The 25976-nt window shown below is 38.7% G+C and overlaps 1 protein-coding gene across 6 annotated transcripts in view; it reads right to left on the bottom strand.

Moving 5' to 3' along the window:
* Window positions 1-25976, bottom strand: part of RBM33 (RNA binding motif protein 33) — a 93974-nt gene that overhangs the window by 7336 nt on the left and 60662 nt on the right. For 3 of the 6 annotated variants that reach the window (XM_085227016.1, XM_085227014.1, XM_085227017.1), the window contains exons 15-17: window positions 23247-23891; window positions 8910-9116; window positions 7372-7560 (exon numbers count right to left, since the gene is read on the bottom strand). In XM_085227016.1, the coding sequence (XP_085083142.1) occupies window positions 7372-7560; window positions 8910-9116; window positions 23247-23891 (1041 nt within the window). Of the gene's footprint in view, window positions 1-7371; window positions 7561-8909; window positions 9117-17822; window positions 18342-23246; window positions 23892-25976 lie in introns of those variants that run through there. The other 3 variants (XM_085227015.1, XM_085227018.1, XM_085227019.1) reach the window with 3 other exon arrangements.

The following is a 25976-nucleotide window of genomic DNA, read 5'->3' as shown; positions in this document are numbered from 1 at the left end:
CTTGCTTAGCAAAGACCACAACTCTTCGATCTGATCCACACAGATGAACCAAACCCCGCAGCCAAACTTTCATCAACTGAATGAGAAGCATTAAACTGAGCAGAGCTTAACTTCACACACAAGCACCTGGATTCATCCACTTGATCTGCTTTATTGGATCAAAACAGGGCAGAAACAGGAAAACAAATGGTAGGAAAAAGTCATAGGTTTTCATCTCTGGACTGTATATCCTCACACTATTTCAATACAAATAGGTAGAGCTTTTGACAGACACTAATAACTTTGTGATGAGATGGCTTAGGGCACCAATTTCAATTCCTTCCAGTAGTGAGGAACCACACACAACTACCTGAAAAAGTTCCTGAGATGCATGCCTCCCATACCGTGAAAGCAGCGTTTTCCAATGTGAAACACATGTAGTATTGAGGCCTCCACAACTACCTCAGACAGGAAGCAGAACTCACGTTCAGTTCACGCTTCCTATCACAGTAGGAAATGCAAAGGTGTCTCCAGAGAGTTCTGTGGTCTTTGTAATAATACAGACACAGAATCTCCTGAGTTTCTATGGAAGATATTCATACAAAGGTAACAAATACCTCAATACCTTCAGATAAATGGGTGTTCCTTGGGAAACCATAATCAACCCCACTCTGATACATTCACCAAGAGTGCCACACTTGGAGATGTCCTTATGAAATTTAATCCAATGTGTTCAATCTAACACAGTTTTTTAAGGCTAGATGTCAAATGCCAGGATGAAATGTGCTACTAAGATTGCCTACTTACAATCTTTTTGAACAGGTAAGGCTCGAGTTGATAGCATGCTTATTTAGCAAAAGCTGTGGCATCCAATGGTCATATTTCCTTATTTTTAGGTCAGGCAATGCAGCTTTAGGCTCTTTCTGCAACTTAATCTATCCGTAGATTTTGAAGTCATTAATTTTGGCAGTAGATACCTTGCATCACCTTCTAACTAAAAGGAAACTCCCCCATAAAATCACAGAAGTTTAATACTTCCATCATTCTCACAGTTTTGAAGTGAAAGCAGAGGAAAAATCAAGGAAATTATCTACTTCAAATTTGAAATAATTGAGAAAAGATTAAGAAAACCAGAAAGAAACCAGGCCTCATACTAAACACATAATCAAGTAAAAAGGCAATGTTTTTTATTTGCTAGACTTGCTGATAGCAAAAACAAAGTAATCGTATTTTTTTCTCAGATATATGATTCAGCAAATCTGTAAGGTTCAGGTGATTAGTTTGCACTGCATACCTTTTGGAAAGCTTGCTACAAGAGAAAAGGTTCAGCTAAGTCACTGCCGTTTGTTGGTTGAAGCTAGTAGGAATAGAATTTATCTTTAAAAAATACTAAACAGATCTGATTTTTAATCAGGAAGCTCATTACAAGGCTAAGTACATTTTACCAACGTGAATACTGTCAAGCTCAACAAAGAATCTAAAAAGGAACTTGGAAAACTCAGTTCTCCTACAAGTTATTTGCTGGAGTGGATGGAGAAAGTATTCAAGTTTGTATTTTCCTCTTTACGGATGCCCCTTATAATCTACAGAGCTGTAGTTAATATACATTCTCTTCATCTCACTTATCAGGCTAAACTGAACGCTAAGATTTAAAAAATGTTTTCAGATGATTTTTCAATGGAAGCAGTAACCATTTCTTTACAAACTCCCCCTTCATTCAGTTCCCCTGACAGTATTTTATATTTCAAAGCCCCAGTGTAAACTCTAACAATCATAATTTTCCCACATTCACCTGGTTAATGCATCCAGATGCGAACCACCTAAGTGGCACAGATGGGCACGCCACCTCCAATTGGAAGAGCTGTCCAAAAAACTCTACTTCAAACAGCTTTCATAAATATACTCAGCCTCCAAGAGACTCAAATTACAATAGAGAAAATGGTGCAGAATAATTTCGTGTTTGTCTTGTTAAGGTATTAAAAAAAGGTTTCACTTCGTTTTAACAAGGAAGAAATTAAACAATTACTAAGCTAATTTACTTGGACTATACAAACACCATAGCTTGCAAAACCAGCACAATACCTTTGCTGACAACAATGTTTAATATCTCAACATGGGACATCAACATGTTTAATATCTCAACAACAATGTGTTTTCAAACAAATTATTACCTATCATACCTTGCATTCATACCTGCTAACAGAAGTCTCTTGAGGTCTGCTGTCATTTTGAGACAATATAGACTTCCTTACATTGCAACTTAAACCCTGAACTTTACGCTTTCATGGTTAAAGGAACAACAGTGCTGATTGTCAGGCACAGAACAAGTCAGTACAATTTTGCTGGAGTGTGTAGGTCCTGACCTGCTGCTATCCTGAGCCTGAACAGATGGGCTATCGGCTGGGAATACAAACAAGTGTTCCACTTCAGTGGCAACCTGAAATAAAATAGCTGCATATTCATCTTACTGGATGATTTCTGTCTCCTTGAATTCTGGATACGTAGCTTAGATCTTACACTTAAGCAATGCTAACAGCAATATTCTGATGAAGCTGATTTAGTTTGTTATCTGCAGAATTTTATACCTCAAAGGTGTTGTTTTTTTTTTCAAGGCATTATCTTTATAGACTTACTCCACAAGTTTTTCCTAGATGCTAGGAAAATACATACAAAATTAGTTAATTCTGAATATCTTAAACTACCTTATTAGTTTAAAAGCCATTTTTTTTTGTTCTGAAATAATTTGGCAGCCATTGCTTTCAGTGATCAAGTCAGTATTTCCAGCATTCATATTTTCAGGATAGCCTGAGTGTTCACACATTTATTACAAGGTCATCTTGAAATAACCTCCTAGAAAGCTGTTCACCACACAGACCACCCACTGTATTGTAGCCAGATTACTTGTAAAGAATGCTTTAGCAAGTTTCCAAAATTACTGGTAGTACTGTGTAAGATATTTCATTAACTAACTTGTATGAGTATTTATTATTTGTAAATACATTAAGTATAATCTTAGCTATTGCAGAACAAGTACGAAAACAGATGCTTGTCTGCAATGTTTCCAGTATGATTGTTGCTTCCCACAATGTACCTAATTTCTATTTCCAGCAGAATATTGCATATCACGAGAGATTTAAATGTTCATGATTTCCTTTCATACTGCTCATCTAATTCTGGAGAAGATTTTATAGCAACAGCAATGATCCTATAGATAATTAAATCAAGTAATTAATATTTGTACATTTTTAACTCCAGATCTTGTTTGCTTTTGAAACTAAATGAATTTTAGTTGAGATTACTCCATGTTCAGAGAGGAGTTTTTCTACTTAATTGCTAATTTCATGAACAGAAACGACGTGATTTTAAAGGAAGCGGTTAAATCTAATTTTTGGGCTATCAGCCTCAATGGCTGCTCAACCATCTGCCTAAAGCATTAAACTGTGGACATTCCTCCTACAAATTTCCATAGAAGCAGCCTTGAAGTGAAAGAGCAGGCTGGAGAAACCACTGTCAATGTAAGGTCAGAAAAATCCAGATCAGAATAAAAAATAATTCTCCAGCAGCTGACAGCTAGTGGGAACCACGAACTTTTTTCATTCCAAAGAAAATATTTTTACTTCACAATATTTAATACAGGCAACATTTGCGAAATTCTACTTTGCTCAGACAAGGTTTTATATATCATTTGAACCAATGACGCCAACTGGTCCTTCTGCAAGTCTCTGCAAAAACATCATTCATTTGGAAGAAGTGCCAGCTGTCCAGCAGCATCACATTCCCAAAAATGTCTCGAATAGACTGCAGTGGGCTAAGGATCTAGGACCATTAAACAGGTCTTCATATGTTCCTACTGACATATTTTCAAATATCTAGTACTAAAATAAACCTTTCCCTTCTGTTCTCCCTTATAACATCAAAGCACGAATCTATATTTCTCAGTGTACATATCATGATTCCCTTGGTCTGAATTCAGTATTATTTCACTAACTACTGATTTTGCAGTGTGCCAAAGGTGAGACAGGGAAGGCTGGGGAAGGGCCAGCCACACACCACTGCCTTTGGAAATGCACTGCTTCTACCAAGAGTTACTTCACTGCCCATATAATGCAGGGACACTGAAATTTCCTCGACAGGAGATTTCAGTGTTGTCACATTGCACTCCACAACAACCTCTTTCTACGAGCTGTTCCTAAAACGAAGTAGCACAATCCTTCCAAGCATCACAGCTCTGAAAAAAACAACTTAATTCACATTTTCTCTTTAAGTTGACTCAGTCAGACATCAGAGAATGAAAACCCCTGCCCGGATCCACTCGGGTGTAAAGGATTGACAATGCAATAACTACTAGGGGATTTCAAATGACTTGTTAGTTTACAGATTAGGGCATCCAGATCTACTATATGGTTCTTACTGGCGACCAGCCCGAGATCAAGGTGAGATCAGAGGCATTCTATGCATTTTCTCATTTGACTCTGGTGTAGAAAAAGGGAAATTACATCCTGACACAGTCTCTGTATTAAAAGAGTAAAAACGTGCAGGGCCAGGAAGGAGTATTTTATGAAAAGGATTTTGGAAGCACAGAGCTCATATTGATCTTGATTATCTCCTTTTTCTGTTTCTTTAGACACTGTCACTGGAAGATACAGATCTTGAGTAGGATGAAAAATGAAATAGTTGCAAACAGCCAGAATTTCATGAACACTCAATGCTTTTGATTGAGAGCTTGCCTACAGCTTTTTTTAAAAACACATTAAATTTAACAACTCTAAAGCATCAGAAGCACTGACATTATCTACAACTGAACTGTTAGCAGTTACTAAAGAATGAACATTATAAAATGACCATTTCCTCTACAGATATTCCTTTAGACCTACACACTGGTCTCAAATTCCTCCTTTGCACACGTTCTATTCTTAAACCAACTCCTTTCCAGTATTCAGAAAAATAATATTCAAACAAGCTGTATGATAACAGCAGCACAATAATCTCACAATAACAAGATGAGCAACAGGGATGATCTATGATCAAGATGAAGATGAGCTTCTCTAGCACACACACTGCTCTACAGCTGAACTGGACAGGCTCATTGTGGAGTTGCTCTTTTCTCTCCCAGCCCAAGGACAGGGCAGGACTGACCATGCCTTCTTCCACAGTCAATGGAGAGAGACTCAGCAGCAACAGCTGAAAATGTTTTGTTTTTTTTTTATAGGCATGAAGAACAAACAGGTCACCAGAGCAGTGCTGTGCACCCCATGAGCTGTGTCACATGGAGAAGAACCCTGCTGATCCTGGAAGAGCACTCGTGTTCTGGGCGCGCTCATCTACATGTGCTTGTCATTTCCATTACTAAGCCTTTTACTCTTAAAGATAAAATCAGCTTTGCATACAGCATTGGTGCAGATACCTGCCTTTCCTCCAACTGAGCACTAGGTAGCACTATCAGTCTAAGAAAGCAAAGAGAAGCACATCAACAAGGAAAATGTTCTCCCTTTCTGTGACCAGAAAAGCAATAACTACGTACATTATCAGAGTAAAACACATAGTTGTAAAATCGTTCAAAATACAACTACAATCACAGCATTCTAATCACCTCTGATACGTAAGAGTGGCTCCCCACTCCACTATTAATTGCTTTTAAGACATCAAAATTTACGATCTTTATAAAGCAATACTGGGAATTTGCACTGCTACTTTATGCTTGGAAGAATCTGATGAAAGAAAATTAAAGACAATTATAGGACAGGAATAATTGCACAGGATGATTACTTTACTGTCTAAAGAAGAATAAGGATGCAGAAAAGGACCACTTCTCCCCTGTATACCTCACTATCCACACTTGTGAAATAACAGTCTCAAAAAAGTCGAAAAATTTCTGGACTTCTAAAAGTGTGACTTGAAATGCAGAATTATCAGCCTCCAGCATCAATAGCTAATTCAGCCACCTCTTTCAAGTACTACTTCTATATACAGAGTAAGGTGAAAGTTGATGATTTAGAACTTACCAAAGGTACAGCTGACACTACTGCAAGAACACAAGTTCTGTTACAGACACGCATATATCAAATCCCCCTGGGAAATTACTTGATTTCCTATAAGCATACCCTCCTAAACTGGTCTGTGACACTGCATTAAGAAACCACCGTTTGCAGTCTGCTAAAAAAATACAGCAAGTACTGAAAACATTCCTCAGCACATCTCAACTGCTTCTCTCAATTCTGAATGCTTCCTAGCAGGATTTCTATTAATCTCCTTCTAATATTCTCATGCAAGATTTAGCAAGTAAACACTGACTAAACGTGTTTTGGAACTGTATGAATATTTCCTCGAGTACTACAGAACATGAAGGGACAAAGTATTTTGTGAGAGTACTTTTGCCTTCACAAACAAATTAAACCTCTCTGAATTGACGACATAAATAATTCAGCTTTATTCCATTTACTAAATTGGGAAAAAGCGAGACAGAGCGTACATCTCTAGGAAAGCACTGTGTTCTACAGCAGAGAGATAATCTTATTCATAAACAAGTCTCTGAGCAACTGAATAGCTTCAATTAATGCATTGCATTTGTCTGAAAATGTTGTGCCTGTCAAAACAAGCACCCAAAATGGAAAAAATTAAGTTAAAAAAAACATTGTAATCGTCTGTATGTTTCATTATCCATTGAGTGATATTTTTGAATGTACCAAAAAGGCAGAAATGGTCTCATAAGCCTTTCAGTGCTTTGAAAGCCTCCTGGTTTTGCTTAAAGTCAGTTTTACTGACATGACACTTCAGGAAGCTTTGCAGCAGATACACCTCCATATATGTCATAACCTTGCTTACAAACCCCTCCCCTTAAGAGAGATCTAAATACAGAAAATCCTTGGAACCAGAATGTGTTTTCATTTGAAAAAGCAGATAGTGCTACACGGTGTAACACCTGAAATGAGTAGCCTTCATTAAATACTGTTACCCTAGGACTGCAACAACATGAATCACAGAGTGTAGGTGCAAGCCAACAATAAAAACAGCAACAGCATATTTGTTCTTATATAATTTGGTTTTAACAAAAGCCCACAGAATGGACTTGCTTATGTTACATATAGAAACAATGGAGGCAGTACAAGAACTTCAAAACGAAGGAGAATCTTTTGCAGCAGGAATGTGAGGTTAGCAAAATTCTACTGTACCTCCTCTGCTGCAATATAATCATGTGCTTGTCTTTGCTATCAGGTGTTGTGTTTGTGTGTGTGTGTGTGTGTGTGTGTGTGTGTGTGTGTGTGTGTGGAGGAGGGGGTGCCTTCAAACATGAATTACCAATAAACACACATTGTATTTAGTGTCAGAGAATTAATTGAGCTTTCCAGAATGAAAGACTTTTGGCACAAAAATTATAAACCGAGGTTGACCTACCTGAATGGGTCCCACTGACATCAGCAGGTTTTTCAGTTGGACATCAGTAGTTGATGAAGAAAGCCCTTCAACTGACACAATACAGGGCTGAGGTTTGCACTCCACCACTCGCAGGTTCTGTTTATTTGGCATCAAGCGTCCTCGGCCCATCTGGCCTGCTACTCCTCTGCCTCTCCCATGCATAATGACCTGCCAACAACAAAAGTAACAGTATTTTGATTTACTTACCCAGTGTTTCTGTTAACTACGTTTGACAGATGATGTGAAAGTTAGCAATTTACTTTAAAATTTGATTCATGTACATGTTGATTTAAAACAGCTTGTTGCTGTTAGCTTATTTGAAAGGTCACATATTAACACATCCATCCACAGCTTATACAAACTTAATTTAGAGGGACAGAGAGTTAGAGATGATATCAAGGCTAAAAGCCTCAGCTTTCACGTAATTAGCCAAGAATAAAGGTCCCACACCAAAATACACATGCTTGGCTCCCACATTTTGAGTCTAGCCAACAAAAACAGCAATACCTCTTCTTCCTTTTCTCATCTCAGTCCAAAGATAAATTTAATGTACCCACGAGATCAGCAAACTGCCCCAAGTGCCTCCAGTCTCTATTATACCAACCATTAGTCTGTTATCAGGATGGAGTCCTGTGTATAGTGAACAACTTTTTTTTTTAAAGCTCCTTTTTCCCCCAAATCCTATAGGATCTGGAACCACAGTATTTTCCAGAGCAGAAAATGTGTGACCGTTCTTGTAAATTCAAGGTTGAATGGTTAGAGAGAGAAATATTAACAATGAAACAGTAACAAACGTTAAACAATTAACACGTAACATTGAGTTAACACTCAACACTTTCTCTTTTGGAGCAGGATTCATGCTTGGAAAGCCTATCAAAGGTCAGCAACTCTTCCTCTCTGCATCAGCAAGGAAATCTTATCCTTAGATGAAGCAGGAAGGTTATGGTTTACAGTTTGAAACCAACAAATAAATTAGAAGCCCAAATCCCTGTTATTTTCAGGGAGCATCTCAGCTTGAAAATGAACAGAAAGTACACAGCAGTGCAGCGTGAATGATCTCCCTGCCTCCTCCCAGTGAGTGACGAGTGTGAAAACCTCGTTATGAGCTCACCAACTATTTTGAGCAACACCACCTTTGAGAATCAACCAAAGAGCATCCTGAAACCATTGTTGTGTACCCTAGTGAATAAAAGCTTAAACACTTCAGAATAACTCTTGTTTTTTAAGTCAGAAAGCACGTTGGATACCGTTCCTATAGTAGCTATCATGAGACACACGCCTTTCCCATAGGGACTACTGTGCTGGCCAGAAAGCCATCAGACAAAACAACTTGCAGGCATCACCAGTCTGTGCTGGATACAAACGGGCCTCTGTAGATTAAACGCTTTATATGCAATTATGCATCTCCTGGGTCATGCAGCCCTGCGCTAGTAATTGACAAACAGAATGCTAGTTATGAATATAGCAACACAGCTCAACAGTACAACTTCTAGCAGCAATATGCATCTAAAAATCACCTTTTTAGGTTGATGGATTCCCTGGATGTTTTTGACCCCTTGAGGAGCTGCTGAACGGATCAGTGCCTGCTGCTGTTGGTGCTGCTGCTGTTGCATTCCCTTTGTCAATGTGACCTTCCGCACTGGCTGCTGTTTCGGCTCCAGAGGTTGTTGAGGCCGCTGGGGCTGGCCCTCTGGGTGAAAAAAGCCAGCGTCCTCTCCCCCCTGCTGAAATCAACAACACAACACGCGGCTCAATGTCTACGCAGTGCAAACGCTCGCCCTGAGAAACCTCCTGTGACATCAGCTCACTTAGCGCAGCGAGCACTCATCGATTTGCCCATTAAACAAACCAGGGGCAGTTGCAGAAGGGCTCAGCCTGGAAATTATGCTTTACTTCATTGCTGACCACTAAGTTCAAATCCAAATAGGTAAGGTATTTTCATTTCTCTTTCCAAATCATTCTTCCTCCCAGGGTTACATGTGAACTACGTTTGGGTTATTAATATTATTTTTGTTTTGTTTCTTTCACAGAGATGTACACATTACAGGAAACTCTGAGAGCTGGAAAAGCCAGTCGAACACTCTGCTCATCTTTACAAGTCCAACTTCTCTTTAGAAACCAGTATTTATTTTGTAGTGTATGTTTACGCTGTCTGTTCCTATAACAGCAGCCTCGTAAGTTATCTCTGTCCCCCAACACTGCCCATGTTTGGAGCATTTAGAACAGCTCTTCCCCCCAGGATTTTTTTGTTTGGTTTAAAACACTTTACTACAAATATTTACACTCACAAGCACTAACAACACCTCACTCCCCCTCTGATCCAATGACCCCTAACTCTCCCCACTACACCTCTAATTGCAGTGCACATACAGCACAAATAAAAGGTGAATGCACTGGGAGATAAGTGATTTGCTTGCATTGCCTCTGCAGTTCAGCTTTCTCTACAAACAGAAGGGCAATTTGTAGAATCATGGACTATCCTTAGTTGGAAGGGACCCACTGAGGATCACTGAGCTTTGCTCCACACAGCACCACCCAAAATCAGACCATATGTCTGAGAGCATTGTCCAGAAATTCTTGAGCTTGTGTCTAGCCAGCAAATCAGGGCAGTCACTGAAAAACATCCCATGGAACAACAGACAGCAGAAGCAATACCTTGTTTGAGCCTGACAACAGATAAGGTACTTGTGCTTCTGTAAAGTCCTCTGAATTATTGCATGCTTTCTGCATGGCTTCAACAGCAGAATTTATACTTAAGCTGGACTCCACTTCAGAACTCCAATCTGCCAGTATTAGCAAACCCTGTGTTTATTTCTTTTTAAAGCAGCTCACTGCATTGTAAGATTTAACTAGGAGCACACTCACCATTGATTGGAGCTGCTAAAACAGCTGGAAGGCCCACAGCACTTAAAGCCCTGAGATGCACCCAAGCACCAAGGGAGCCAGGCAGTGGAAATTCATTAACCCGCAATCACACACCACTGTAACACCAAGAGTCAAGCCAAATAAACACAGTCTATGCCTAAGCCCATGAAAAACCCCAGGTTAACCTTCAAAAGCTCTCAAATAGAAGGCATGTCTGAAGAAAAAAAAAAAAAGCAAAATTATTGAAGCATCTTTGTTTACATAATTTCTTTCCCTTCCTTTAAATACTCATGAGTCAAAAGTCTTTCTGCACCTGTACTCTGTGTCACTAACCAGAGGGCATCAACTGAACCGACACCATTTTCTGCAGATAAGGAGACAAAATACAAGGCTGCAGAGGGAGCACGTTTATGGTCCATGTGGAAATATAAATCTTATCTTTAGTGGAAATATAAACCATGACACCTCTACCAGCATTACACAACAGGAACACCTACTGCGGGCTGCTTGTTATTACGTCTCCCCACAGCCATTGAAGAGAAGTAGCCCAGTAAGGTGTTATCTGGGATATCCTCATGTTCTCAAGTTCACTAGCGTGCAACTCAAATCCCTAAACCACATACATACTCTGTATTATCAAGCATATGCAGGCAACAACTTCTCAAGAACTTAAATCCCACACAAGTCAAATCCCCCCAAATTGGCTTCATCTCTGCCTCGTACCATCTACACTTCAAAAACACAACCTGGCACAGGGAGTCCTGGAGCTCTTCCTACCTAAGGGCTTTCTTCCACAGTATCCACAGTGAGAAAACAATAGAAAATGCCATCTTTTCTCTATTTCTCATCACATTCACTTTCTTTCTGCTAAAATGAATGGCTCCACATTAAATGTGGCTTCACATAAAATTCTGTACATAAACCTTTGAGATCAGTCACTAGAAGGAAATAATAAAGCTTTTCCTTCAAAGTCTGTCTTCGACTACAGCTCAAAAAAGAAACAAAAACAAGCAACAGACCTGTAAACCTGTACAAGAAACCAGTACTGAAATAACACTAAAGTGAAGAGGATTTAAATAGCAGCATAAGCCTTATGCTCTGGTCAGATAATTTCCTTTATCCAACCTTACAGCAGCTGGAAGATTATAAAACCAAAAAGAACCAAAAATTCTAGCAGGAATTTAATCCTAAGAATTGGGAGTTCAAATCTAATCTATGCTAAATGCCTGCTGTGCAAAACAACCATAAATACTTGCAACTGTGTCTCTCCAAACTCAAAAATGATTCCTGTACATATGAACAGCGTGCAAGTGAAGCCCTCCGGTACAAAACACATCATACATGCTCATTATGGAGACTTCAAAAGCAAGCATTCATTTCCCATAAAGGCTAGGATGGCCAACAACCACCCAATATTTAACTGGAAAGCTCAATTATCACCAAATAAAACCGTTCAAAATACAGCAGGAAACACACGATCACACAAAACAAACACATAAACACACAATATGGGTCCGCATTCATGAGGAATATGGTGGGATACGCTTCCTGCTGGGGTTTCTAATAGGTCAAGACCCAACCTGGGCTGAAACCCAGTCTGTGGGTTTCAACTGTTAACACAATGTGCCTGCAAAATTCTCTCGGATGTCAATCTAGAAGGTGGAAGCATCTCTGGACTTTTTGTAAGTTAATACATCTCAGAAGCATGAAAACCTGTAAAAAAAAACAATAAAGGAAATCCACAGGGTAAGAAATAGGGAAGGAGCAAAGCCTGCTGGTTCCTGCAACAAGAAAGGAAAAAATAGACAGCTGAAGCAAAACCTGGCTTTATAATCCTGCTCTAAAAACACTGCTTCTTGAGCTGGCTTGAGCTCCCTGACAGCAATACACGGCTTCATGTACAGCTCTCCTGGCTGTAACTGAAGACAAAATTTGGTGTCTTTCTTAAATTAAAAACAAAACAAGTCAAACAAAAACCAAAAACATGGCTCCTAGGTCAGTATGTGTTCAACAAGTGAAACAACAAAGTCTCAGGTAACAATCTTATCCAGCTAAAGAAAGAACTGCTGCTAAAGATGTCAAGCAGTGTCAAAACCAAAATGAGTAAAATCTACATAGTATTAAATTAAAAGATGGCACTTCCAATTTGCCATCATTTTAATTGCCACCATTATCATCTTTTAAACTTATAAGGGAGATAACTGCTGGCTTCTTCGGGAATGCAAATGAAGAAGTAAATCTTAAGCAAAACACCCATAAAGAGCTTTATCATCTGGTCTTAAAGCCACCAATCCTCTGAACATTACTTAGAGCCACACGTTCGTATCAGAATATTAACACTGGTAGATTGGCATAATAGGACTGTGCCTGTGCTGACTCCCGACGTTCACTAGGGAGGCAGAAATAAGCAGGTAAATTAAAACATACAGTAAAGCTACAGGTAAGTGAAGCAAGATAGTACTGCAGAAGCTACCCAAAATGACATCTGAGTCATAGAAGTCGAATTGCTAACATTTCCTCTGCGTAAAATATCTCAGTTCCAACTCATCTGAAATCAACTTTTTCTTCAGGATTTAATTTCTTAATGCTATTTTTTCATTAGCTTACATCACCTTTCCCCTCTCATTTAAACACGTAGGAATAGACTGAGATGCTTTAAGTGTTGTCGAAGTACATTTTTATCTTTTTCTTTTCTTTTTTTTTTTTTTTTTCCCAAGAGCCTTTTTGGGATGTACTGGACAACTCTAGATCTTTCAAAGATTCATCTAGCCATCATCATAGCCTGCTTCATACAACCTGAAAGTGCTGAAGCCAGGTAGAACACTTTCCAGTTCAACCCAGTCCTATGCTAGCACCTGAGACTGATGACTACCTTCAATTTTATAATGCAAACTTCCTCTTAAGTCCTCTACAGATAAGTGAATTTCATTCTGTCTGCAAGCCAACGAAGGAAATATGTTTTTCTTATTCCCTACTGTGTATAACTAAGCAAAACTCGAAAGATCAAGGCAAAAAAAAAATCTGATCTACATAATAAGTATTTTTCAAACTTGACTGTGGAAGAATCTGCACCACTTAATCTGAAACTGGAGACTTACAAAAAAGAGAAATGATGTCATTCACAAAGGCCATGAGTTTTAGAAGCAATGCCCTGATACTAATCAAGGCTGTTTTCCAATATTGACATGCTCTCGCTTGCCAGCGTTGTGCATTCAGAAGCATAAAGAGCATTCTGTCAAATACGAGATCACAAATTCTAAGACCAGAATTGTATGATACTGCCTGAATTTAGTGAGCTGAAGCTTTGCACTCTATCATAATCATGATGACAGTTTTGTTATGAAGATGAAGTTTATTTGCCACCAACATTAGCAGGACAAATTTATTTATAACAAATGCTTTAAAATGTACTGATAAAAATGCCTATTGATAATGTCAGAGCTTCCTGCAATTTGACAGATCAAATCTTATTTTCATTCTTAAACCCCATGAAGGAATGGTATCACCAACTCACATTCTGTAGTGAGCAAATTGATTAATCCCCCTCTATAGAAATCTCAACTCTTGATTACACCTATCAGACGTTAAGCAGCATTATTCTAGAGTGACAACACTTGACAAATTCCCAAACCATTTTTCTCTGCCTTTGTGGCCCTGCTAGCTTGTATTAACCCTGATGAAAAATTAATTTTCCTTATCTTCTGCTAAACCCCAAAATCCAAATCCGCCAAACTGGCAACTCTTTCTGTAAAGGTATTATGAAAACCTCTAAAAGATTAATTGCATGTCTTCAGGTGACATTAAATTAATTTCTGTACTCGTGACAGACATTTGATACTCCGTACTGAGAGGACAGATAACATTGTCAGGATACACAGAAGGATAGTGGTGCAGTGTCCCAGGGCAGCCTCTTATGAATTCTCCTTTCGATAAGGCCATACTTCACTGTCACTGGCACTGTTAGAGATCTTGCAGCTCATAGACCTCACTGCACAGGTTTCTATTAACGACGACAATGCTGTGTCTATCCATGTAATCTTTATAAAGCTAATTCAAAATCACCCAATAGTAAAGGGATGTGCATGCTGGATAAAGCACTTAGAGGAAATAAACTGCTGATTTGTGTAAAAATAACCCAGAGAAGCAAAATATTTTTCTCTTTTCTTATGTCTACGATACATCAAACTCTCTCCAACATGATGAAGGTTTGAATCTTGCAGGAAAAACTCAATCCAAAAAATATCTCGTAATTGATTTCCTTTAAGAAAGGAGAAACTCCTCATCTCCTACCAGTTTGAGTCAATATTTCCAGAAACGAGTACTTCTGCAGTATCACAGAAGTTAAGATGAAAAAATATCTACCATGTTACCGAACTCATCTTCACTCCAAGGACAGCAGCAATTTACTGTTCTTTCACCAGCTGTACACATTTTCCTTTTTTTTTTTTTTGTAAACTTTTTTTTTTCTTTTTCTCTGATACCACAACTGGTTATAATCAGACATCTACAGAGGCAGCTGTGATCCTCACATAAAACAGAAAAGCTAAATTATGTACATAGCACGGAAGACAGTCTTCCGATATACATGAATATTTTGTCATCGCAGTAATCAGAAACATAAGTTGAAGGTAAAACCCTAATAATTATCTGCCTTTCGACTGCTGCTCCGAGCAGGTATGAAACAGGCAGGGACCAGGGAATAGGAAGCCCAATCACTTGCCAAACATCCCACAAATCAGTGACATGAACAAGTGCTGTTTCCGAACAGCTGAAAATCTGTTTTCAATCTGTCAAACACCAATGAGAAGCACCTGGTGACCTTTTTTTTAAAAGGCTTTCCAAGACCTCTCAAAGTCTTTTTTTTTTTTTTTTTTTAAATTCAAGAACAGCAGTACTTTAATGAAAAAAAAAAAAAAAAAAAGATGAAAAAAGCAAACAGAAAAGCTCCTGCTTTCTGGTCAAGCTGCAATGCACTACTCAATTAATGCTTAGTCTAAGATACACTAAAGATATGGGTTTGACTTGGAGTACAGGAAGAAATAAGCCATACCACACTACAGACCTGGTAGAGCTTACCAACACGCACCAGAAATATGACACTTTTGGTGCTGACCAGAGATATGCTAATTTTTCCCAGCCAAAAACTTACTTCAAACAAAAGAACTCAGACTAAGTAATAAATAAATAAAATCTAAAAGTGGTTCCCTTCCTATGATACAAAATAAAAAGGCAGTTAAGCTGCTTCAATAAGCTGAGATTTGATGACAACCTTCCAAGCCTAATAGTGTATGAGTAAGTAAGAACAGCACATGAAAACGCTTCAAGAAAAAGCAGCCAATTCCACTTAATTCCATGTACTAACAGACTTCTTACCTTTAAGAATCTCCTCATGTACCAAGAGAAGTAAGGCATGGAGAACTGCTCAAAAGGCATCAGAGAAACCCAGCTGTGCTACACTGGTTTCGCCAGCACCTAAACATAGCTGATCAGGTGCTCCATCATGACTACACATCTTTCTAGCACAAAGATCCACCAGTTTGTTATGAGAAATATGTGTCAAAGCTACAGCAAAATCCAGGTTGTGGAATGGGAACTTGTTTAAGCATCACCTTCATCTTTATGTTTCTGACCATGAAATACAGTACTATTACATAGATAACAAAAACCAAAATTTCACATCTCCCAGTTCAGGTGACGGTACCACATCCAGGATACTTTATAGGAACGCTGGACGTGCAGAGACATCACCAACAGACAACACTTCTGTTTTAAAATCTCGATGACCCAAAAGCTGCCCAGAGCTCCTGAAAGAGCCCTTTCCAGCTGGACACGAGGTGTCACACTGCAATGGGAGCTTCCCTCATTTTTAGTTGCTCCAGCTTGTGTTCCTTGAAGCTTAACATGAAAGGCAACTTGAATTCTTCCCACACACTGCTCTATGCTTCTTGCACAGTCTCGGCAGGGACAAATTACATTATCTCCATCTCCAGCCACTACTGGAACTCTCCCAACTCACAGAACCACAGAACTGTAGAGGCTAGAAGGGACCACTAGAGATCTAGTCCAACCCCCTTGCCAAAGCAGGCTTCCTAGTCCAGATTACACAAAAAAAAAAAAAGTGCTATGTCAAAAAAGAGAAACTAATCAAGACACAGCCAACAAATCCACAGATTATTATTATTTTTTTTTTCTTGTAAAGCAGACTTCCAGTCCTCCACCCCACTAGTAATATTACTGGAACAGGTTCCCCCAGGAGATTGTGGATGCCCCATCCCTGGAGGCATTTAAGGCCAGGCTGGATGTGGCTCTGGGCAGCTTGGTCTGATGGTTGGTGACTCTGCACAGAGCAGGGGATTGAAACTAGATGATCATTGTGGTCCTTTTCAACCCAGACCATTCTATCATTCTATGACTTTCATCCAAAAAACAGCTTGCTCTCTTTATTATGCACTATAACAGTGTCAGCTGCTTTTAGTCCTTTCCCATCAGGTAGCTGGGGAAACTAGATACTCCATAACACCAACATCATACCAATACAAACTCCACAATGTATCACTTAAAATGGCAGAAAAGCTCTCCTTTGAGACTTAAAAAGAAGTGACAAGCAATATCAAATGCCTTGCTTCCAGGGTATTCAGGAGGCTGCACCTCTTCTTCAACACACAATTTGAAAGTCTCCTGAGGAAAAGGAGAAACTTGTTCTCCAGCTTACAGTAGGAAATATTTTATTGCATTTTGGTTCCTTGGTTCCAAGTTATCTACAGCAATACTAAATTCAGTGTAGTTAGAATTATCTTCTCCTTTTCAAGGATTTTATTAAAAACCTACAAAAAGTACTGCCTGCACCTAGTCTGGCTGTTACCCTAAGTCCATCAAGTTGCTAAAGGGTGTCCATAAATACTCTCATTTCCCCTGTAGCTCATCCTCAACAACACAGGACAGCCCACCTCACTTCCATAAAGAACTACTCTGAAGTTATAATGTATTCTACAGGGACAATCCTCACTGGATATCTGGGAGGACAGTTGATTGCTGAGAAATATTTCACAAAAATACTACCTCTTTTTCATAACTGAAATACCACAGGGCTCCCTGATTTACTTTCGTATTTTTTTCCCCTTGATACTTGGAGGTGGAAATAAGAAATCCACATCCATTTGTGAAATATTTCTAGAGTGCTATCTCGTAGCTTGTGGCTGGCAGAATCCTTTTTCAGCAGGATTTAAATTAGCAGTGCTTCAGTGGTTGTGACCATTCTCACATACTCTGAACAAACATGGTAGCTGAATGTTAAGCTATCACAGTTTCTGCAGCTTTTCCAGTCTGCTTCTACTATGGGCATTATCCAGACCCCCTTCAAATAACGGGATGTGAACAAACCGCCACGTCATTCTGCAGCTTATTAAATTAAGGCTGCTGGATGTGGGGCCAGTTCCTGTGTGCTGTGCTTCTCAGAGCTGGCAGCACTGCAGAGCTGGGCAGAGATCCCTCAAGAACTTGTCATATAAACGTTAAGAAATCCTGACGTTTGTCAGTCCTAACAAATTTAGATGCAAGGCGCTATAGAGATTTCAAGTCAAAATGTTTTTAATTAAACTTGAACATACACATGCAAGCAAAAACAAATACAAACATTCAAGCAAAGTTGGTTGAATCGGTTACATTATCAAACAAGAATCATTTAAATCAGTGTCTTTTTCCATATTTAGAACTCCACATTCATCGCTTTCCCTTCTCAGTTACTTCACGTAAGAATGAAGTTTATCTTCCATTCTGATTTTCTTTTTTCTTTTTACAATCCAGGGACAATTTTGTGACAGACTTCTCACAGAAATCTTGCCAATACTTTCTTCAAGCTTTCCAGATGAAGAATCTCAGGTTTTCAGAAATTAAGATCACTAATAAGATATTGCATTTAATCCAATGGGGAACACTGAGATTTTTAGGTAGCTTACATATATAAAAAGCTCATTGTGCAGTTTTCCACAAAGATTGGCGCATTCTTGGTGCAGCGTAAGAAATCAGCATTTTCAGGCCTTTGGTACAGACATATATCACTTTGTGCATGGCAGATCATTTTCTGGCTAGAGAAAATACACCCAACAACAATATAAGATGAATGAAAGATACAGACATTTTAAGATTTTATTATGATTTCCCACAGAACCTCCAACTAAATGAAAAATACGTTCAGCACTCAACTTATAAAATCAAGGTACAAACCTGTTCTTTCCAGGAATAAAGGCATTTACAGTATACTGACTTAAAAAATGCAGTTTACTACGTACTAGAACTATTTACTGACAAACTGTTTGCAGAGCCCAAAGGAAATCACTATAGAAAGCATAAGGGTTAGAAAAATATGATGTATCAAAAGGACATGACTGCTCAAAAACACTTCAAAGACTTTCAAAAAGAGAGCTGGTCACAAAAAGAGGAAATAGTTTTTCTGCTTCTTGACAGAAACATCTGTAACAAAACTGTAGCAAAAAAAAAAATCTGGCTTGATCTACAATATTCTAAAAGCACACATTAAACACTGAAGTAGATGGCAAAAGAAATCTTTATAAATGAGATCTCAGAATAAAGGCTGGACAAATCTGTCAGGAATGTTCTACAGTTCATCCCCCCTCAAGGCAGAACAAACTATTTATCTGGTCCTTTTGCTGCTGTCTTTCTGTAACTGGTTTATTTGAGCATCGCTTCCCAATAAACAACAGCCTACAAACTCACTGTTTATTCTTAAGCAGATCTTTAAGACTGAGTTCAGGCCTCTTCCCAATCCAAGCAAATCTCAGCCTTTTTCTAAGTAAAATATGCCAATATGAATAATTCTTAGTAAAATATGCTAGTATGAATCACAGAATGACTTGAGTTAGAAGGGATCTCAAAAATAATCTAGCCCCAAGCCCCCTACCAGCAGGGTTACCAACCACTAAATCAGACACAAGCTTGGACTGCCCAGGGCCCCTCCAACCTAGCCTTGAGCACCTCTAGAGATGAGGCATCCTCAGCCTCTCTGGGCAGCCTTCGTCAGTGCCTCAATACTCCATCAAGTAAAGAAGTTCCCCAACCTCTCAATTTCCTCTTTTTCAGTTAAAAAAAAAAGTTCTCCCTTGTCCTATCTCTACCAACCCATGTAAAAAGTTGATTTCCCTCCTGTGTATAAGCTCCCTGGAAGCACTGGAAAGTTGCAATGAGGTCTTCCCAGAACCTTTTCTCTTCCAGGTTAAAGAAGCCCAACTCTCTCAACCTGTCTTTGGAGGAGAGGTACTCCAGCCCTGATCATATTCATGGCCCTCCTCTAGCCCCCACTCCACATCTTTCCTGCATGCAGGATGCAGTACTCCAGAGGGGGCCTCAGGAGGCCACAGTAGAGACGGACAATCCTCTCCCTCTCCCTGCTGCCACCCCTCTTGCTGATGCAGCCCTGGATACAGTTGGCATTCCAGGCTGCAAGCGCACACTGCTGGCTCATGTCCAAATGTTCACTCCCCAGGAGAAGGTCCTATGACCTTGTCCATAGGGCTGCCCTCAATGACTTCCCTTCCAGTCTGTATACATACCTCAGACTGTCCCAAGTGCAACACCTTGCACTTGGCCTTCTTGAACCTCACGCAGTCCATTAGGTTCACTTAGGACCACAAATACTCAGCAAATATGCTCAGCTCCTATTTCTAGAAAGGATGGCTCTGAAGACTCTGAAAAATCTTCTTGGGCCTCAAATAAAAAAAATAAAAAAAACCTGACCCAAAGTATTAATCTTATAAAGATTTGCCACTGCTTCATTTTTCCAAGAGCATAACATCAAAATGGAAAACTATTCACTGTACTGCATAAATTCCTGCATAAATTAGGGGTGTATTGGAAAGGGACAGACATACCAATATTTTTTTCTGGGGGAAAGGACAATTTGTTAAAAAAAAAAAAAGCACAACATCTAACATGAGTCATCTTGATATGCAAACTTGCTCTGTTATACAGAAAATACTGAATATTTTCTACTTCTCTTTTCTCTAGTATAGTAAGACATAAATGAAGGCTTCTTCTACATCAGATAAACTGAACAAATTATTTCTTGGAATTTAATTAGTAATTCTTACCATTCTGTTAAAATACTTAAGAAGTAATATCCTCTCAAGAGAGAATATTGTTGAAACAGATGAAAGGCTATTTTACCTTCTTAAATAACATGGATTACCTTTATCTGAAAGGTCAGAGATGCTCAATAGTACTGCAACACCCAGCAATACAGATAAATACAGTTAGAAGCTTAGATCATGAAAGCTACTGCCCTCAAGAAATGAACCTCTCTCTTCTGACATTTGTACATCATAAATCTCACCAATACACTAAGTACATCTCTTTAACTATTAAATAAAAAAGTCACCAGCAGCACATAACCATGAGGTCCCGTTCTACATGTGGTCCTGCTGAATGCAGGGAAATAGCCCTTGCCACCTGCTCCTGTTCTAGGTTAATTTGGACTAGGTAAGTTTGTAACAGGGCTGGCCTCAAAACAGCAGGCTCTTCAGCTGACAGCTCTACTACCATGCTACACTACAGCTGGCAGGGAGATAGAGAAGGCACCTTCCAAGTCCTCACTGACATGAATCAAGAGCTTCAGAAAGGAACCTGCATTGTGTCTAATCGCATACATCTCACTAGTACATGGGTCTTAAAAACACCACTGCACAAAAGAGCTCTAGAAAGGAAAAAGGGGTACAAGCGATTACACTTGAGACCAACAACAGGGCTGCTTAATTGCAGAGTCAAGTCAATGCCTGTAGATCAGTGACACCAAACACCCCCTTGGCCAAAGGTAGGGAACTATATGAAGCACAAGAAGAGAGATTTGACTTCTGCTGTACATCTAGGGTTGACACAAAAGGTGTGAAAATAAATTTAAAAGGTGGCAGGGCTAAAAGGGAAACTAAATGTGATGCAATCTTTATGATATTCAGAGTCCACACAGCATTTAATTCTTCTTTAAAATCCTGTCAAAAGAGACAAGATTGCTCCCCCACATTGCTCTTCTTTTCTTTTTCCTTGTGTGGTCAAAGAAACAAAGTCATATAGATTCAGCTTGTCACTGAATGATTAAAAATTAATCAACTGTCTTGATCAACGTTAAGCAGCTAATTGCAATGCCTGCTCTCATTCTTCCACAGTGGGAAGGAAAAATGAAATTTTCTATGACTATATGAAAAAAAAGAAAAAAAAAAGAAAGCAATACATAAAGACACTGCTTTACCTTGGCAAAACCTCAGTATCTGAAAGTTAAGGACAGAACAAATCTGCCTGAGTGTATACTGAAAGAGAAGCTACATATGCATTTAATGAAGCTAATTGCTTTTTGCTTACCAAGAGATTTATCTGAAACAAATCACTTTAGGTTTCCTAAGACAGAGCATTATGATAAAAATTATTTCATTACAAATGAAAGTTTGGGCACTGATAACCTTTTGTTATGAAGAGCTGTATGCAGTGGTGACTGGCATTGTTTTGTTCTACCACATAATAAAAGATGTTGTGCATGATTGCTTTATTCAATTATTAATGAATAACAAACCTGTCATACCTCTTGTAAACCACTGGGATCCCTGCAGACATATCTATATATAATTATTTTTTAACCCAACAGAAACAATTTCTTTCAACCTCTGGTACTTTCTTCTGTGTTTAAGTTACCATGTCTGAGGAATCAGATACCCTTTAAGTCATGTTGTTGTCAGCTCTAGTTAGTCAACAACATCCTTTGTGTTAATATTTTGAAAAAACATATTATTATGCAATTGAAAGTATTAAGCATATTTAGCTGTTATGAGCTATATACAAGTAGCTAAGGTTTTAGTGTTTGATATCCTCCATGTTACTATGAACTAAAGCCTAGACTCCAAGGCTTTATGAAGCCCCTTTTAACACAGGGCATTCACTTCCTTACAGCAGTTCTGTAAGTTCCTCTAATTAACATTCTTCATAATTTAAGAAGCATTCTTCTTAAAAAAAAAAAAAAAAAAAAAAAGGGAAAGAAAAGAAAAACCCACCGTAAAAAAGAACAACACAAGAACACCCCAAAAATACACCCAAAAAAATCTGCCCAATCTCCTCCATTGTATCACAGCATTAAATATATCATGTCCTCCTCAACGTAAAAACCAGACAGATTGCATACTGGCAAACATGTCCCTTCATCTCAGTTTCTCCAGAGCCCTAGCAAATTAACTTGTCTCTTCATTAAGATAGAAGAAATCTCGTCTATAAACTTTCTAACCAACCCCCAGACCTTCAGTATGCATGCTGCCATCAAGGCCAGCATTGAGAGTCATCCACAACACTGGTGCTCAAGGGACACTCTACAGACAACAGACCCCTCATCAAAAGATAAGGAAATCTAATTTAGATGCAGAAGTGAAACGGTAATGTTTTAAACCCAGCCTCTAGCAGGAAACATTCCCCTCCAATATACTGCTTGAATTCATTTCACAACATGCTTCCCTAGAAAACAAAAACAATCTCCCCTTGAGTACAGAAGCCACACTACTTCCAGTGCTTGCACACAACTAAATTATGTGGCTTCAATTAATGAATGAACAAAGCCTAGCCTTTTAACTGAACCTTAAAAACAGCCATGTAAGTCCTTTTCTCTGAGTCATGCTCAAATCTACCAACGTTAAGCTACATGAGCTAAGTTGAGGAGTCTTGCAGACTCAAGTTACAAAGAACTTAAAAGAATGGAGTGTTATTTTCGAAAAGATGGTATCAGTGATAACTGTCTGACAGTAAAGCATTATGGCAAACGTACACTCCTGAGTAACTGCTAGTAACTTACAATTTTGAAAACCTAAATTATGGATTATTAAGTCTGATAAATCTGCTACTTCCCCCTTCATCTTAGGCCTATTTTTTATTTTGAACTTACACGGAATGAAACACACAGAAACAAACCATGACAGCACACACACACAAGATGAGCCTTGGAAACTTACCCCTCCTGACAACTTAATCACCCTGACTTTGCTGCCGCCATGGGGCACATCTCCACTACCACTGTTTGTCCGCTGCATGACAGTTCTTTTCACGCCAGGTTTCATCTCCTGTGGCCTTGCTTGTACGGAAGCCACTCTAGCAGTCTGTGTGGTGGGCAGCGGTGCTGCAGCAGGTTTTGTCTGTAACACTTTCTGCGATGCCTGAGGCTGACTGGAAGATACCGTTCTGGTCTGCCTCAGCTGTTTCACTGGTTTCATTTGCTGTCCTTGATACTGCGTATTAGCCCCAACCTGCGAGTAGTCTGTGTGTTTGGGCTGAATATTTGGAACTACCATATCTTGCTTTTTAACAAGAAGTCTGTTTTTCACATTTTGCCTGGTCTGTAAGCCAGAGTGGGGTATGTAAGGATTGCCGTTGGTAGGGTACTCAGAAGAGTCATCGTCCTGTTGCATGTAGGATTGCTGCATAGAAGGTTGCTGTTGCTGCTGTTGCTGCTGTGCAAGCCTTTCTAGCAATTCTCTCTTTCTAGCACCAGCCTGCTGCTGTCGTCTCAACTCCTTTTGTTTCAGAATTTCTTCTCTTAGACGTTTCTGCTCTTCTATCTTCAAACGATACAATCTAGTCTCTTCGTCTTCATCTGGATACTACAAAGGGAAATGCAAATTAATTTAGAAAAGTCTCAGCATAAGCCTTGCTTGGTCAAAATAGAATGAGAATATTGTTTTAGAAAATGTCATAATGGCCTAACTCTCTGACGAGCTTCTGAAATTATCCCTGACATTGAGCTAAGGCTATTAGTAGAGCATATCTGCCAGTATGGTTTATTTGTTATTCATTAGATACAAACAGCTTGAATTGGGTTTAAGACTTATAGATATAATACTTCCTAAAGAGGAAAAATAAAATAAAATAAATGGAGCTTATAATACCAGTTAAGAAATCTTATCAGAATAGTAAAAAATTAAGTCTTACAAATTGGAACTCATTTAGAAATTTCTAAAAGCAATTAAACTAAATTAATATAATTCAAGATATCAAAATATGTTTCAAATGGAAAGTAACAATACGAAGGCAACCCACTGTCACACAGGTTTTATCTTGCTCTTTTCTGACAAAGTAACAAAAGGTAGGGTGGTAAATGACCTGAAAGGCCCTGATTAGAACTATTGATTTTTCTCACAGAATTTTCAGCCTGATCTCAAACTCATTTGTCACACAATAATTGGTTATAATGAACAGCACAAGTCAATCTCTCTGACCTTGAACTCATGCACTCTCTTCAGAATCAAAATGTTGCCAAATGCAGTGCTGGAATATTAATGGTATTTAGAGAATGCCTTTAATATTCCACCCCTACGCCCTTCTGAAAGTCTTATACACTGTCAAGTAACCTTTCTAATGATGCCTCAACTTTGGCAAAATGGATTCTTAGGAAATGCTGTAAGAAATGGACAAGAGTCAAGGAAATGCAAATCCTCATCACCCTGGAAATGAAGATGCTCTTACAATACTATCACACGCTTTCTTTTAAAATTAAAAAGCACGCTTTTTAAATATACATTTTTTATTTTCAACAATTTGTACTATTAGGTTAGAGACTTGTAGAGGCTGCTTATGAATGTTAATGAGCACAAAATCTTACTGTTAAGTCCTACTGATACACAGGCTCTCAGGGAAACAATACTTTTCATTTCGGTAAGCTACTGCATAAACAGTATTAGAACATTTCTGAAAGACTGAATCTGTGAAAAATTATCCACCTTACACTAGTGAGGGTGCAATATCATGTCAACACAAATGCCTTTTTTTTTTTTTTTTTTTTTAAAAAAAGACCATACACAACTAAAGTGAGAAATTAGAGATTTTGTTGTTCCAAGAGGCTTTTATTGTGGTACATCCCAGAATCCCCCCTCAATGTAAGGGAAAAGCAGTAGGACAAATCCGACCATAATGACAGTTCACAAATATAAAAGCCCATTAGAGTTTGTGTTCACAGAACCCAGATACACAAATCCTAAACATTTGTCTCCTGCAGATAGAACTGCTTCTTTCCTGGGCATCTATTGACATGGATTTTTCCCACAGTGACTGAGAAAGAGCAGTATGTCTCAGACCAAAAGTCTAGTCCAAGCAATGGCTAAAAAAATGACTTAAACAAAACTCAATTTTATTTTTCTTTTTAAAATGTGAGCCAAGTAGTTCCAAGAGCAAGCCTGAAATTTTTTAGGACAATTCCTCATAAAACAAAAGGTTCTCATCTTTCTCTGTACTTTTCAGACTGTGACTCTGGTGATAACAGACCCATGACTACAACAACTTTGCTGACAGATGGCAACAAATAGGAACATACTTCAAAAAACTGAAATGATCAAAAAAGTCAAGAGTTGGAGATGCTAGATTGCTGTAAAAAAAAATAAAAAAAGAACTCCAAGAAACAATGCAAAATAAGACTCTTAAATATAGCCTACATGGGATGAGAAAATTGAGAGAAGGATGATGTGCCATTATGCAGATGCTACAAATTCAGTTTCAGGCAGGCTCAAGACGTTACTGAAACTGTCCATACAGAGAACTTGTTCCACTTAATATGTTTTTGTTACTCACTTCCTTTGCATTAGGTCAAAATATTCTGCATTTTACCTAAATGGTCTGATCAATCCCAGTGAGCCAGTACCAAATTTACCACTGGAGGTAGCACTACATTTTTTTTTCTTTATAGACAAGTGAAG

This window comes from Meleagris gallopavo, chromosome 6, assembly GCF_905368555.1.
Source record: "Meleagris gallopavo chromosome 6, MGAL_WU_HG_1.1, whole genome shotgun sequence".
Lineage (NCBI taxonomy): Eukaryota > Metazoa > Chordata > Aves > Galliformes > Phasianidae > Meleagris > Meleagris gallopavo.
The sequence above is the reverse complement of the archived record's forward strand: the minus strand, read 5'-3'. Positions and strand labels throughout refer to the sequence as shown.